At 48.6% G+C, this 16,101-nt stretch overlaps 2 protein-coding genes across 2 annotated transcripts; both read right to left on the reverse strand.

Moving 5' to 3' along the window:
• Positions 1-2,215: 2,215 nt before the first annotated feature.
• On the reverse strand, positions 2,216-4,614 carry LOC128731213 (protein takeout). Its single transcript, XM_053824319.1, has 5 exons — positions 4,542-4,614; positions 4,124-4,242; positions 2,739-2,994; positions 2,497-2,649; positions 2,216-2,364 (listed from the first exon to the last, which is right to left on the reverse strand). Exons 1-5 carry the CDS (start codon positions 4,612-4,614, stop codon positions 2,216-2,218), a joined length of 750 nt encoding a protein of 249 aa, XP_053680294.1.
• A 1,845-nt stretch (positions 4,615-6,459) lies between these two features.
• On the reverse strand, positions 6,460-12,766 carry LOC128730675 (uncharacterized). Its single transcript, XM_053823748.1, has 5 exons — positions 12,397-12,766; positions 8,689-8,798; positions 7,430-7,560; positions 7,075-7,358; positions 6,460-6,988 (listed from the first exon to the last, which is right to left on the reverse strand). The coding sequence occupies exons 1-5, from the start codon at positions 12,461-12,463 to the stop codon at positions 6,837-6,839; spliced, it is 744 nt and encodes a 247-aa protein (XP_053679723.1). The 5' UTR covers positions 12,464-12,766; the 3' UTR covers positions 6,460-6,836.
• Positions 12,767-16,101: the final 3,335 nt, after the last annotated feature.

A 16,101-nucleotide genomic window follows, 5' to 3' on the forward strand; every position in this document is an offset into this window, starting at 1 on the left:
GTTGCTACCAGGCTGGTGTAGGTGAACGAGACAGGCCGGATGGCGATAGGATGTTCTGCCCGAGCGCGTGCACGATCGCGATCGCAAGTGATCGAAGGGTGAAATAATGTATTCCGGGGAAGGTAGGGCTAGGGTGGATTCTGGATTCCACCGGATGGCCACCGGCCTTCCCCCCAGCCACGTACGGTACGTCACATTCCGGCCTGATTCCTAGGTGGAGGTGGACTCCGTGAGCTCGGTGGGCTTGGGGACAGTTTTTTGCTTCGTCGTGGCGTGACGAGGAAGCGAATGACACCATTTCCAGCTCCTTCCGTGTCGTTTTGGGTTGAGCAATAGGGATGACGGTGGCGGAAAAAAAGGGCCCCTAACAACGGCGTAGATGGACGAAAGGGTCGATGCAGTGCGGTTTGGCGGAGTGCATGCACAACGATCATGCGCATGAAAAGCCGTTTTCTAACCTTTAAACGCTGTCTCGATAATGGCGTATAAAAAAATGAGAGATCATGTTTGAATGCAAGTGCACAGTCATCTGAGGATTTATATAAAGAATAATCCGTACACGTTGATCATAATGTGTGCAATTAAGCTTCACACGTTCTTCTACGCTATTGAATCAATTTTTTTGTAGACGCTGTATTGAATATTGTGCGAAACATTGACATCGACATACACCTTTTGCGATCGAAGCAATGTGCAGACATTATTGCTACTTAATCGACCTCCTTCAATCGGCTTTATCGCTAATCTTTAGCTGGCTGCATAGGGCAACAGACGATTTACAAACAACACTGGTCTTAACCCTTAGCTAGGGCGCTTTTCTCCCTCCACCAGCATTAGCATAATGATCCAGCGACGATCGCGATCGTTCAAAGATCAGCCGCTTTACGTTCCCATTCCGATCGGAGGGTGTTAATGCAACCAACATCACATCTTCCCTCCAGTTCGGATTACACAACGCCTCTCTGGCATGAGAAGGGGGCAAAAACGATATAATCATCCGCGTATCCGGGGGTTGGCCTTGAACAATGGTTCGCCCTCCTCGTGGATGCGATTTTGTCCGCGGAAGAACCTACCAGAAGCAACCCCCCCCACACACACACACACATACGAGGCGCCTTAAGCATTCTCGTACCGTTCAAACATCAAACTCGAGGGCCATAAAGCGTACTTCGACAGGCAACGGCATGTGATATGTTTATCTACCGGTTTGGAATTATTTTTCGGCACCACTGACGTCATGGGGCGATTGCTCTGTTTACAGGTAAACACCCGAAAAGAAGGAAAAAAGGAAGCCAACAAAAAAGAAAAGCACAAAGCTCGTCGCTTCTCTTCCGGTGGCGGGGTCACTTGAAACTCAACCAACACTTTTTTTCTTGTGGGTGGTAGGGATGCGCAAAAAATCAACGACAACACGCCGTTGACCTTGACGTTGGTGCGTACCGGCACGACGGTCACGGTGATCACTTGAAACGGTGTGATGAAAGCTGACGGAATGCTCCATCAATCAAACGATGAGCTCGGGGCGATTAGGCAAATCAAGCCGGCCTGATCCATCGGTCAGGATTCGCTCGAAGCGCAAAACCCGTTTTGCGGACGCGCCCCGTTGCGATGTTGAATATTAATGGCCCTTAGACCGGTAGGTGATTGATTTCTACACGCGTTTCGCGGATTTTGAAATGATTGACGATCGCGCCCTCACCAGCAAGGAGAACCTCCCGAATCCTCCCGACGTGATCTTTAAAGACGACTTGGCACGGATGAGAGAGTGTGTGGTGTTGCTTGTATTGGATGGAAATTTTCCCCAATTATCCACGGTACACCGTCGCATCCTTGTCAGTGACGGCAGCATCGAGAACAATCGCCCACCAATCAGCAGCGACCCTTCGCGATCGAGATTCGCGATAATTTATGGGCGTTTATGGCGTCAATACTTCAATGATAGCCATCGTCGGTGAACTGAACGCTTTACGGAAGCGTAATTACCCTTCCAGCAGGCGATCACCCAACCGATCACCTAACCCTTCACAGGAACAAAGCGAATCAATGCTATTGACGGCAGTGAGCGAACAAAAAAAAAACACACAACCAACCGGCAACGGTTGCTGGATCAAGCGCACGGCGGGCACCAGCAATTTATTCGACATTTTATGGCTAGAAGTACAATAAATATCAGCACCGGAAAAATCACCGGCCGGTTCGGGCTTCCTTCTCCGCGCTAATCCAGCCACTGCTCAACCGGAATGCGATCGAACAGCTGCTGCAGGAAGGAGTGCAAATGTTCGGTCAGTTTCGTTCGCAGCTGGGGTTTCATCTCCTTCAGCAGCTCTTGGGCGTTTGTGTTGATGAACAGATTCATCGCAGCATCTGCAAATAGGGGCACAAGGGCACAACGGAGCAACAACAAAAAAAAGAAACAAACCCACAAAAAAGATTGTACGAATGATTTCAACGCTGGTCGAGAAAGCGACGAACCGCCGACGAACGGCGCACACTCACGAATAATGGCGTTCTGGTTTGCGATGTTCTCCACGCCCATCTTGATCTCCTTCACGCTGAAATCCATCTTCGTCTGGTCAACCGTCAGGTAGGTCAATCCATCTTCACCCTGGTACGGCGTTGCCTTAAAGTAGGTCTTCGCCTTAACACCCTCTGTGTGGTTTTGGGAAGAGAAAGAAAAACGATCACAATCGGTGTCAGGGGGCGAACACACTCCGAACGGCTCAGAACGCCATACTCACCGTACTCGCCCCAGTACTCGCCGGCACCAGATGCCTGGATCAGCAGCAGCACACCAGACGATTGGTATTGGGCGGTGGCTTTGATTTTCGGGATCTCGATCGTCATCTGGTACTGCATAGTGTCGATATCCGAACGCACGTTCACGATCGATAGGTTGCTTACACCGTACGCCTCGATGTTGCGGAAGCTGGCCCTGTAACCATCCGGACCGCTACCAAGGGCGATGCTGATCTCATCCACAACGACTGGCTCCACCTACGCCGGATCAGAAAGGGCAAGGGTGTTAATGCAAAATGGAGGGTGTGCATGCAAATCGCTACCGCTTGGACTCTTCCTTTTGACCCACTGACCGGCTGGAGAGGGACAGGGACCCTAAAAAACGCTTAATCATGTATGCCACTCCACGTTTACGTCCGTTAATCGGATCGGTTCGCTGATACGTGATCGAAATGGTCGATGCGAACGAGAACTCGACGGGATCGTGTTGCTTCCATCGAAAGCTTCACCCAAACGGGAGCTTCTAGAATGTTTACAAATGTTCTTCCAACAGCTTTTGTATCACGTCGTCGATCTATGCCAATCAACGGACAGAAATTAATAAATAAAAACCTCGCTCAATCACGTCACGACAGGCTCATTAACGCAACCGCTACTGAAGTGACACGATCGGTTTAGTCGAGAATTTGATTAAGCCCATCGATTAGGTGTGGTAATTCCTCCAGCACACCGGTTTTTTGTCCTGTTCGCTATTCCACGAAACTCTCACGCTCGAGGGGTGATATAATTCTACAATTCCCTTGCGCAACGGCAGTTTGACGTGAGAAATTCTGAACCGAGTGAATCCGGCTGATCTGTGGCAATCTTTGGGCGAATGATCAATTTTCTACCATGTGTGCTCCACGAATGTTGCTAATTAACTGTCTGGCGGGGGTTTGATCTCTATTTGCGATCAACATTGTAAGAAATTGAGCTTCCGGTGGTTTGGAAAATTGAAATCTTAATTTTAGTTACTTTCTCGCAAGCTTTTGCACGGTAACTGCACTAAATTGAAATAAATTCGTCCGCTCCGCGCTCGGTTGATTTCACACCCAGTAAATGGTGCCCGAAAGCTAATGAATTGAAGCAAATGCGCGCGATCATTGCTCGCTTCATTACACACCCAATGTGACCGTTTGCCGGGCTCGCAATCAATCAGTTCCATCGATCAGGTTTTATGGATGAACTGAAGCGGCTGCCAAAAGCAAACCGAAACGAACCGACCCATTACGAAGCACTCTCTGCAGCATGATGTATGATCTGCAATACGCGATTTTCAGGCTGCACCCTACTTGCAATCCCCGCCTGGATCCGGACCTGGATCAGGCCGGATTCATCCGGTACTTACGTCGACGATGCCAATTTCGGGGATGCCTTGCCGAATGTAGCTCGCCAGCTTGTTTGCCGCGTACCGTAGGCAATCGTTCACGTCCGACGCGTCTCGATCACACCGGTGCATGTAGTAAGCTGAAAGAGCGGATAGAAAGAGCAGGCAGAGCCGCAACATTAATTTCGCCTCACTGCACGCCTATGATTACGAACCCACCCTCCCAAAGAGCCACGGTCTCGTAAGGAGAGGAAAGCCAAAAAAGATGACGAAGAAAAAAACCACACAAAAAAGTACGTCCGCAAATGAAAGTTAAACAATTGGCAAAGACAGTGGCACAGAGCATTGGGGGCTGCGGTTTTGCGGATTCGATTTCGTAACACCGCAAAGGAGCCACCCAGCAACGCGTTGAGGATCCGGATCTGGGGGGTTTACTTACGTGTGTCTTGGGAAAACACCGCTTGCAGGCAGACCAACATCAGAGTCAACGAACGCGCCGTTGTGGCCGCCATTGTACGTTGGTGGCTTCGGTTTGTCGGTTACGGTGGTTAAGATGAGCGAGAATGAAGTGGCTAGAGCCTGGACTAGTTCTTGGGATGTTCTCGAGCAGCACCAGTACCGGTTGGGGAGGCTTTTTGCTGGTTTGCTATGTCGGTACCGTTGGTTGCGGCGGCGTGCGTCTGGTTGTTCTGGAAGAGGATCGCCACGCACGAGCAGCGATAAAAGGAGGAAAAATTATGCTCACTTAATTGGTTTGTCTGCAAATTTAGCGAGAATGGTTCGGCTCTTTGTTTCGGACCGTTGAATGTGCGCGATCGTGACTCACGGATATACGCACGCACGTATTTGTTTGTGTGATTCGAAAGTACGCGTTTGGTGACAACGTTCATCACGTCGGTCGAGTCGAACGATGGACCACGGTTTCACTTCCTGCAGTGTACTGTCCAATTTCTAACTCAACACCCTACAGAGAGTAGCCAAAGGGCGTGCGGTGCCAACAATGTCTCTGTACCGTTGAGTTGGGGGTGGAAATCCCCAGCACTCGTCAACACACACTGAGAACCACACAAAAACAAACGGTCACGGCAGTAGGGCCAGCTAGTCGACGATAGGTCCAAAATTCGTGCTGTACTTACCACGGGTTGCCCTTCGATGACGCAAACTGATGACGATGGTTGGTGTGGTTGGTGCTGCGGTTCTGTTGCGAATGTTTTGCGGTTCGTGGTAAAATGTTTGTTTTATCTACTTTCTCCCGGGAGCGAGAGCACGCTTTCCGGTGGAGCTGAAACCGCGAACGGTGCCGTGAGAGTAAGAAACCCTCCCCAAGAGTGTGCCTTTCTTTGGACTCTCGTGGTGTGCAGCGAGAAGATGAAACGGTAATGAAAATAAGCAACACGTAAGCCACTCGGCTTTGGAAAAACATCGTATGCACTTAGTTGAAGTTGACTTTCCTTGAAGCGAGGGATGCTTGAAATATTACAAAATAATACAACGAACGGGCTTTTTTTATTCGTTTTCATTTTTTTAATACAACTTTCACATCTTAAAGTAGTTTTAAAAAAGTTAGGCAAATTTTTTTGTGGAGACGATGAAGATATATGCTCAACTACTGATCTTAGTCTAAGAAAACAAGTTGATGATTTCTGGGCATGACTGATATTGAACTAGTTTTACAAATGATTTATTATTGCTTTTAATTATTGCCCTGGTGTTTACAACCGATATGAAATCGGTTATACACCCCCGGACAAGAAGCAAAAGAAAAACGATGGTAAAAACATCCCCCAACAGAGCCATGGGGAGGCAGATGCTGTCAGTACGTCGAGCTTACATGCTTGTGAGTGAGCTTTCATGTGCCCAATGCAGTGCACTCTAGCGGTAGCTTTTGGAAGCACCAAATCATCTGCGCTACGATTTGTCCTTAGTGGTTCCACATGGCGGGAATACTTGAGGATAGAAACTAATTTCCAGCGTGTCGTGTAATTCGGATTGTAAAGTCGCGGAAATGATAACCATTTTTCCTAAAATAAAATAAATAAAAGCAAATTTCTTTGTATTTCTTCCTTCAACGCCCTTCCTGTGCGAAACCATTCAAACACAATGTCTAATATATTCATTTTTACTCACTCAACATTCGTGCACAAACATTTATATTGCACATATATTTTTTGTTAAGCAGTTAGGTATGTATACAGAGCTTAACAAACATAAATTCTAACAGAATAAACCCAATTAAATAAATTTTCAAACATCTTATTACTCCTTACCAAATCGTACAATTATTACAATACTATTCTTGTGGTACATTCTACATATCACTGTCATCAATCAAAACAAAGCAACAACGGGGATTTATTTTCATAAAAATACGTTTATTATAAAGTTCTTCGCATCGTTGAATAGGATTGCGCAACTCGCTCATATGAAAACCCGAATAACAACGATTGCGCCCGATTGCGCAATCCAACTGCGTCCGCGACATCATAAGATGAGTAATTTCGAACGACTGCTTTTTGCTTTTATTTTTTGTACTGCAGGGGAAAGATCGTTTGACGGCGCACTCGTCGCACACCGCCAGCGCTAGGGACATCCCAAAAGCAATTGGAACCGCGATAGAAAACGCGTGAAACAAACTCAGCGTCCGAACGGCGCCCGCTCAAGATTAAGGCTAACAACAACAGTATCACATAGTGCCCTTTCCCTGGAAAACCTGCAACCCGGAACCCGAGGGAGTCTAGTCCACGACGAAGAAGTGCAGCGGCACGTTGTCCAGCAGCTGGTTCGCGATGCCGGTGAACTCGGACGACAACTTCTTCTGCAGCTGCGGTTGAAGGGCACGCAGGACCTCGTGGCCGTTCTCCTTCAGGAAGAGGTTCGTCGCTTCCGCTGTCGGGGGGATAGGCAAACGACACAAAAAGTGACACTGTTAGTGAGACGCACGCTCAAGGACGGCTCGTGCAAGCCAAACTCACTCAGGATGCGGTTGTTGTTGAAGATCTTGGACACGCTCAGGCGCGGCTTCTTGATCGACAGGTTGAGATCGAGTTTGTCGACGCGCAGATGCGTCCCGGTCGGTTTTTCGTTCGTCGAAACTAGACCCTTCACGTCGGCAGTCACTCCATCAAACACGGCATCGAAGTCACCGGAACCGCTGGCCGGGATGATGATCAACACGCCGCTGCTCGTGTACTTGGCGTGGATCGTCAATCGCGGAATAGTCAGGCGTGCTTCGAACGGTTTGTTACCGTCGGCGAGTCTGTTAAGAGTTTAGAGCACAATGTTAGATTACCATTAATTAGCACCCTCTACGAGAGCACCACTACGTACTTGATCGACCGGACGGTGAAGTTACTCGCACCGAACACTTCCATGTTCTTTAGGTTGATCCGATATCCTTGGGGTCCTCCGGTCAGCTGCAGCGACAGCTGATCCATCACGAACGGTTCGACCGAGGGCAGCTGCGAGGGAAACCCGATTAGTGAACGGACATTAGGCGGGAACGTTTCGAAAGTGATTGAATCGGAATGAGCGAGAAAGAGGCACACGGCTCACGAAAATATAAACATCCCGCCACGCCGTTGAAGGCAAGGGTGACGTTTTCAGTGTCACCAGAGTGACGCTTAGCGCTCGTTAGTGCACCGGTAGCTAACGAACGGTTCGACCGGACGTGCCGCCATTAGAAAACAATAAGGAAAACATAAAGCATACGGTGAACTTCATCGACGGAAACCTTCGCCGTGACAAGCGGTCCTTCAATGGCCCCGTTTCGTTGTTCCGCAGCACGTTGGCGGTAAATAATCGCAGCCCGTTGCAGTGAACAGCGGGTTGTACTACTAATAACGGAGAAGCCTTGTAGGGTACTGGTAGATTATGAACGCGACTGAGCACGAAACCTCTTTCTATTGTAAACATCACAAAACCGTCCGGTTACCCAACGTGCGCTTTTCAAACACCAGCCTCAATTCCAGTTTGGAAACAGGTTTGGTTTTCTGCCGAAAGAAATGTGATCCGGTAAGTTTGAGCTTCGCGAAAGGAACGAAAAAAAAACGAGCTAGAGGTCCGAAACTGCGCCACAAACATCTCTGATCGATCGTTTGCAGAAGAGCAAAAAACTCTCTTAGCCAAACTCACGACCGACTCACAGTTTTTTTTCGTTCAAATCTCGGAAAAACGGCTTCAAAGACGGTGGAAGACGACACGCCGGACTCTACTCGAGTAGGCACCAATAAAAAAAAGAAAGATTAAGAAAACAACACGCCATTGACACTGAACTTCGCCTTCACGGTGAACTGGCCGTGGGCGAATCGTGCCGTGCGATGCTCCTCCACAGTTGGAAGGGGGATTTCGGTGGTCAATATTTACTTTTCGGTTTCGCGATTGCATAATGCAGCATTGCCGTCGACCGTGAGCCGCCGTCACCTCCGTCATCGTGATCTCGGGCAAAAGAAAAAGCCCGCGAAACTCGACCCCCCGAGCACGTGCCGGTCGGACATTTCGCGGTCAAAGCGCGATATTTTGGCGAAAGTGATCCGGTTTTATTTGGTGAGCAGCAGGTGGCGGGTTGTACAACGATCGTTCTTGCTTACCTTTATCTCGGGGATGCCACTGGAAAGGTACGGGCGCAGGTGCTGCAGGGCTCCCTTGAGGCAGTCGGGGAGATCTGGTTCCGATCGGCGGCATTGCTTGATGTAGGGGGCTGTCGATCGAAAGTGAAGTAAGACAAATAAGGAGAACGTTAGCTTTTAGACTCCTATTGGATGGAACACTACGACGGGGCTTAGAAGATGGTGAGCAGGATGTATCGGCTCTATATTTTAGCGTAAATTACTCTCTTTTGCATTAGAATATCTTAGAGCTTTAGATTACAGAAGTTTCAAGCACCAATCGCATAATGGAAAACGAGTCTCAATCTGGTCTAATTCCCCCCCAAAAATGGAGCAAATCGGCTAATGAAACAGCATTAAAATAAATTCATTTATTTACCCATTTGCTTCACGATGTTTACAGGCGTTTTGGTGTCCAACACCTCTAAAGAAGGGCCCAATATACGGTCCTACACCAAGGTGTACGGTGTGCTCAGACGCACCATAAACAAACCAATTTAAACGAAAGCAAACCGGACACCGATGGCAATGAGGAAAACAACGCACGATCGAGCGGTCTGGCGAGGGTTGCATTTCCTTCCCCATCATTTGAGCGTTACGGCCTTCCCACTGGCTTGGGAGGGCACCTCGTGGTTGGTACTTACGAATCCGTGCGCGGTCGAACACCGAATCAAGGTCGGGGGGCCAAAAGTTTAACGACTTCTCACAGTACCAGGCGCCTGAGGAGAACCAGCACCCGGTGGAGTGGATGGAAACCGGTTGGTTTCGAATCGAAAGAAAGCCCACGGACCTTTGGTTGAGCAAATTTGGGCCCAAGATACGCCAATGCTTACGTCTTACACGCGCAAGAGGGCAAAATCTTTATGAAGGAGGTCTACATGCCATCGCAAGCGGGTAGTAAGTGGACACTTAAAGCTTTCCAAGAGTATCATTACCTGGGAGGAGGAATGAAAAACCGCACACACAAGAAGCGAACAAAAAACAAAATATACGCCTCCTTTTGATGGTCAATTCGACCCTCCAATTAGTGCTGGGCCATCCTCGAGGTACATCATGCCTTCTAAGCACATGTGTCATCGGCTGGGAAGGTCGGAGTCGGAGATGGTGACGAGTCAGAGAGAGAGAAAAAAACCCCAACCAAACCCAAAAGCCGCCTAAAACCGTCAACGGACCGTTCCGTTGCCCAACCCCGGCCATTAAAACGCACGCCCGCAGTATGCGTCAGCCATGTCGTGAAGATTCGACTTCATGGACTCCCTCAAGGACTCAAGGCAGGTTGTTTAGCGGGTAAATACCATCTACTTAGAGTGGTGCGATTGAAGCGCTGTGACCAGCCGGTTCGACGACCGTTTCGAGAAGCGTCTCGCGCTTGCGACCTACAACACGTCGATGTTCGGTAAGAATACGCCGAGATTGTCACTGCGCCTGTTTCGGGTGGGTTCTTTGTCACGGTTCACCGGTTCTGGTTGGCCTTGAGGAATGGCCGATATCGTGGGGCTACGATCTACTGACACGGTGCGTCCAAGACGCAATGGTGAGTGTGCTACTTGACAGCTGTCAAATCTCGCCGCCTACTGAGACCTCCTCCGTGAGTAGTGGCGTGGTCGCGAACGAGTCCGTGCACTTACTTCCTGCACTTTCACTCGTCGGGCGACGGGCGACATTTTTCACACCGGGTGCAATTTTTCCGCACCCCTATTAAACCTCCGTGGCGAACCCTTTAAAGGGGTTGCATAACACTTGGCTGCTTGGTTGTGAAAACATACCACCTGTGGCTCGGTCAGTTTGTTTAAGTTCCCGTTTAAGCTCCGGTACGGTGAGTGTGAGTGCTTGTACAGCGAATGAGGGAGCCTGCTCGAAAGGTTGAAGGGATTTTTTCTTCTCCATACGCCTTTTTTTCCCCATCGCCGAGTGCAGCCTGCACCACGGCACGTGCACCCACCGACGTGGTGCTTTTACACTGATGAGATACCATAAAATGCCTAAGATACCGACCGGTTCCGGGATCACGATCGGCATCGCGTATTCTCGTGCTTCCCAGAACGTTCCGGTTTCGTTGGAAGATGGGGAAATAAAAACACCTCACATATCGCGCGCGATTAGTATCGCCCCGTGAACGCGCATACTCGAGACACAACCAGCCACACAAACAATGGTCTGGGAAATTGTGCTTCCCAGGTTACCCGCCATTGGGTGCCTCGGGGCGTCATTACGCAACCACACAATCGGCAACCGCATGCACGATATCACGACGGGTCGATTTTCGGATCGCTTTCCAGCGCGTTTCGTCTCGGGACTGGTCTGACCTTCGAACTACTGCTGCTGCTGCTGTTGCTGCTGTTGCTGACCGTTTGGTCAGGGGCGGACGCATCTGCGCGCGCGCATCTGTGCCTCGACATTGACCCACTGACACCTCGCCGCAGCGGGACCTCGCCGGTTGGCGGTGAAATAATAAATTAAGTTCGGCAGAGTGACGGTCGAGGGCTGGCCCAACAAAAACCACGGGCGTGCGAGATACCTCGAGCAACTGATGGGCAACATTAATGTCTTCATTTGAGTTATTTTTTACACCTTCCCATTCCAGCGGTTAATTACCTAGCGAATGTGTTTGAGGCAGCCCCCAAGTCTCCGGCAGCCCCCGGCTCGGATGAAAAAGGTTAACATGACCGTTCGTGGTGCAGCTCGCAGGCTGTTAATGTCGTTTTGGAAACGAAGAAAGCCCTCTCAAAAATGGCCCCCAGCAACTAAAAAAACCTACGTCCAAAGCAGATCGCAAAAAAAAAAATGGAAAACACACTCATCTATCAACGGGTATGATCGGCTTTTGTCGATCGTTCGACCTCACGCTCACGGAATATCAATTACGAAAAGGGTCTCTAGCGATCCGCCACACCTGATAGAGGACTTTTCATCGATACCACACCCAAAGCCAAAGGTTACTTCCTGCAATCGACAACGCTTTCTCACCGCCAACTGCAATCGCGCCCGTGCAAGGTGATCCGCCCGATGTGGAATGTTGTTTTTTTTTTATTTATTTTCATTCCCTCATTAGGACCCCCATTGGAGTGTCCCATGGGGTCAAAAAGAAGAAGAAGAGGATGGGGGGAAAAAATGCGACCAGAATCGGAGTGAATTGCGCCACGCCAGGAATGTTGGTGGGCGATTGCGAGACCGAAGCCTGACGTTTAGCAACAGCGTACAGTTGCGTGCGTTGCGTTGAGGTCTGGTGCAATCGTAAGTGGGACACGTTTAGATGCCGTCCGTTTGCCAAACGGATGCTGGCCCAACGCCCTAACCGGGGACATCATCTTCAACGGTGAGTACCACACCCTGAGCGAACAAAAAAAAACGCGTTACATCACGACGAATCGAGACACTCGAGAATACGCCAAGTCACGTCCGGTCGGATGCGAGATTGATCAGTACTTGGCGAACTCATCAGCATTCTAAAAGGGAGCCGGGTAGTGGCCCTTAGTGCCCCGGAAAGCATCACCAGAGGACATCGCGTCCCAAAAGGACACACGCCCAAGGAGGAGATTGATCGTGCCACCGACAGAAAAGGAAGTCGGTGTTCGAAGGGCGCAATGATTCCCCAACCAAAACCGCATACCTTTAACCCACAACGAGCGATCAGCGATCATCAGCGATCATCATCATGCACCAAATCAGCCGCAAATTGGGGGTACTTACGAATTTCCTGCCCCACGGCGAAACCAGCACAGGCCAACACACAGCACACGGTGACGTACTTCAGCATCGTGGTTGAGGCGTATTAAGGGCTTCACGGCAACACGATTAACGACCACGGCACTGGCTCTCAGATACGACCCAAAAGCGTACGCACACCGACCGATGGGGGTTTTTTGTGACCACTTGGCGGCTATCAATTGACAGCTGCAACGTTCCGACACTTCCGTACACTTCCGAGTCGGCTTTGGTCGACCCGTTTTGGACGCAACCACTTTACACTGCTGCGGATGCTGCGAGGATTTTGCTGTGTTTTTGGCTGGTAGTGCGATCGCAGTTCAGAGCGCTTGAACGTTTGACCAAAAAAGCGACGATCCGCGTTCGTCGAGCTCACACCGGTGTCTGTTGGTCCGTGCGGTGCGTTGCCGCTCTTTTAATGATTCCATTCGCGCGCCCGCGCGCGCTATTCGCAGTTGCACGATTAGGCGCGTTGTGTTAGCGCGAGCGAGACAGGAAAAGGTGATCGTGCGCGTTCTGGTTCACTCTTAGGGCAAACCCCACGGAGTCTGGGTACTTTGACGGGGGCTTGAATTTTGTTTTTTCGAGCATCCCTCGGGTGGTATCAGGGGGTATAATAGTTCCACCCTGTCTGGTAAGGGTGTACAAGCGTGATTTTGCTACCCTTAGCAGCTACAGGGCAAGCTGTAACTTCTCACACGTTACACGGGATACGATGACGAGCAGGTCAGATGTTAACTTGGGTTGGTGTTTTTTTTTGTTGCATCCGCTTGGATCAGGCGCACGTAATCAAAGGTGCCCTGTATCGATGAGTCTCAAATGGTGATGGGTGCAGATTTCGTAGCAAAATAATGGAATTAAATTAAAGGAAATCCTAGGCCCTGTTTATCTTTCGCGCACCTGTATCGCACGGTCATTCTGGCTGGGTTAACAAAGAGCGAAAAACTTCAAGGCCGACCCTTGCCGAAGTATCGTGTTCCATTATTGAATTTAAGGATAATTAGCTGCAAATTGATGCACGCTGCTACCGGCAGGTTAGCCTTTTTTTTGTTTGCTTTTTGCCAGCTAGCTTTCAGCAACGAGGTATACATTTAATCTCGCATTTGTTTTCGCATCAAGCCATAATGTTTCGATTGCTTGTGCTGCGGAAAATCCATCCCCGTAGCGATGACGTCCGACGGAAGCACAACAAAACAAAAAGAGTGGTTTTCAGGAAATGGAGTGTTCTTGCGTTTCGTAGACGAAAATAAGCCGCGTAAAGGGCGTCGAAGGTGAAGGAATCCGGTTGCGACCGGGTGGTTGGTTATGGCGATCGTGCGGCAACAAGAGAACAAGATGATAATCGAAACGGAGCACGCAAACTAGAATCGAGCGAATTTTCCGCACCTTGAACCGGACATGCGCGCCTTGAAGCAGACGGCCCTACGTACGGCTCGAAAGGAAAGCGTCAGCTCAATGCTATCGACACCGTGACCGGAAGTACTACCCATGCGCTATGACGGGGGTGGTTTGACGGGCGTTTGCTTCGAATCGAACAGCCCTTTGCTGCGGTGCGTTTTCGGAGGGTTTTGAGCGAAAGTTTCTGCGCCTCCGTCCGTCCTTGCTTTTTTTTGCATTTCGATGGCAAATAAAAAGTATTTGAATTTTTGTATGGTTTCCATTCGGACCTCGACGAGCTTTTGGGTGGAGTTCGACGAGCTTTTTTTATTTGAATTGGGCTATTGCCAACAGCCATGTCAGCTGTTACAACAAAAAATTGGGCATATTTTTTGCAGCATTTTTTGACTTGTAATAATCTTTGTTGCTGATCAGATGGTATGTTTAAGCTTCCTTTTCTTTTACCATTCACGGCTCGCTGACAATGTGTGATGGCGTGATTTAACGAAAGCTCTCCTCACCCTAGAACCGTAACAGTCCACAACTTCCAACATGTGCTGTTTTTCCTCAATCAAAAAAACCCATCGAACATCGTCGGAACGAGGCTTGAAACTAGTGTAGCAGAATTATTTCCGGTCCATGGCCAAGAGATAACGCTAGCACGTGACATCGATCCCCCGCGTGCGCTCGGAATCGATGAATACATTACTAACGAAGCCTACTTCCTCTCTTGGCAGGACGAGCCCGTCAAAGAGCCCACCAACTCCTGCACGAAAGAGGGGGGGAGGTCGATTCGGTAGGCCACTTAGCATTCGGCCAAATCGCCCAAAATGCGCCAAGGTGACCAGGGTGCTTTCAAGAAAGACGCTAGAAACGGAAGAAGGGGGCCTCACGGGTGAAGCGGCAACGTGGAGCAAAAACATCGATTGATTGCCCAGTGGCACCTCGCAGAAGGACCTTTTTGGATGGTTGCGTGAAAACGGTCCGACATTCCCGTTCGATGCTGGCCAAAGATCAAGATCAATGCCTAGGTGCGCGAGGAGTGAATGGTTGAATGTTACCACCACTCTGGCTTTTTTTCGCTCCTTGCCCTTCCTAGTTTAGCGTTTCTATTGGGCTTGGTGTTGCCGAATCCTTCGCCAAATTGTGGCTGCAGTTTTTTTGTGCGTGTGTGTGCATCGAGAGTGAAATGTGCTTCAGTTGCCATTTGGCCCAAGGCCTTTAGCCCGGGAGCTCGCGCGATCGATCAGGTCCGTAATTGCTGTTATTAATGTGATTGCTTTAAATTAGCGATCGGAAGAGGATGGGCAGGTATTTGGAAATGCCCTTGTCATGTCAGTCCATCGCTTCGAAGGTGTGAATCTGGTACTGCCCATTAGAATACATAATCTATCACAATTAAATAATGTAATGTAACGCAATTGATTGACCGTTCAAGGTGTCATACAATTATTATAAAATATCAAATGGAAAAAAAAGATCTTCGCCCTGATGCTGTTTTGTCCCAGGACTACGCGACACGGTAGAAAACACCCTTCATATGTTGACGAAGCTTTGAAAGCTCTCCGAGTCGCTGAATTCGTGCGAGCTTTTAGTAAACGGTAACGCTTCGCTGGAACCGTTATGGAGCGTTACCTTCGACTCGAGTGAATATGTCCAGCGTTTCTCCAATTACATTTTACTCGCTACTCATCAAAATGTTGTCTTTATTCACACTTTTTTATTAGTACAGCCGAGGACCGTTCGTCTGTTCTTCGTGAGTAGTCACAGTTGGGAAAACGATTAACAATTCCTCCCATTTCTGGCCTTATAGTTGGGCCTACTTAATGGCTTCATTTGTGTGTAAAGAAATGGTTTCTAAACGTTTTCAATTAATCATTTTCAGAAAGTATGATAAAAACATACCTGAAAATTCTTAAAATGTGCATTTTTCATGTGATTTATGCTATGAATCGAATATATCAATAACCGATTTGATTCGAGCACTTCTTCCATTAAGAAATATAAACAGTTCCAAAAATATTTATATTACTATACCCTGGAAATATTTGTTAGGAAATCGTATAGGCTGAAATCAATTTTCAATCAATTTAAAATTGCATTCATTTAGCAGCAACTAAACACCTAATAATAGCTCATCAATTCTACCATAGTTACGATTTGTAAGCCCGTAAAAAAATAAACAAATCTTGCAAAACATTTGTAAAACCATGACAGGAAATGACATAGATTGTGATAATATTGATAACAAACTTAGTTTGTAAGGATAAGTTGGTAATTAATTTATCTACTACAAAATTTGGTAGATTATCT

The sequence above is a fragment of the Anopheles nili genome, chromosome 2, assembly GCF_943737925.1.
Source record: "Anopheles nili chromosome 2, idAnoNiliSN_F5_01, whole genome shotgun sequence".
NCBI classification, from domain to species: Eukaryota; Metazoa; Arthropoda; class Insecta; order Diptera; family Culicidae; genus Anopheles; species Anopheles nili.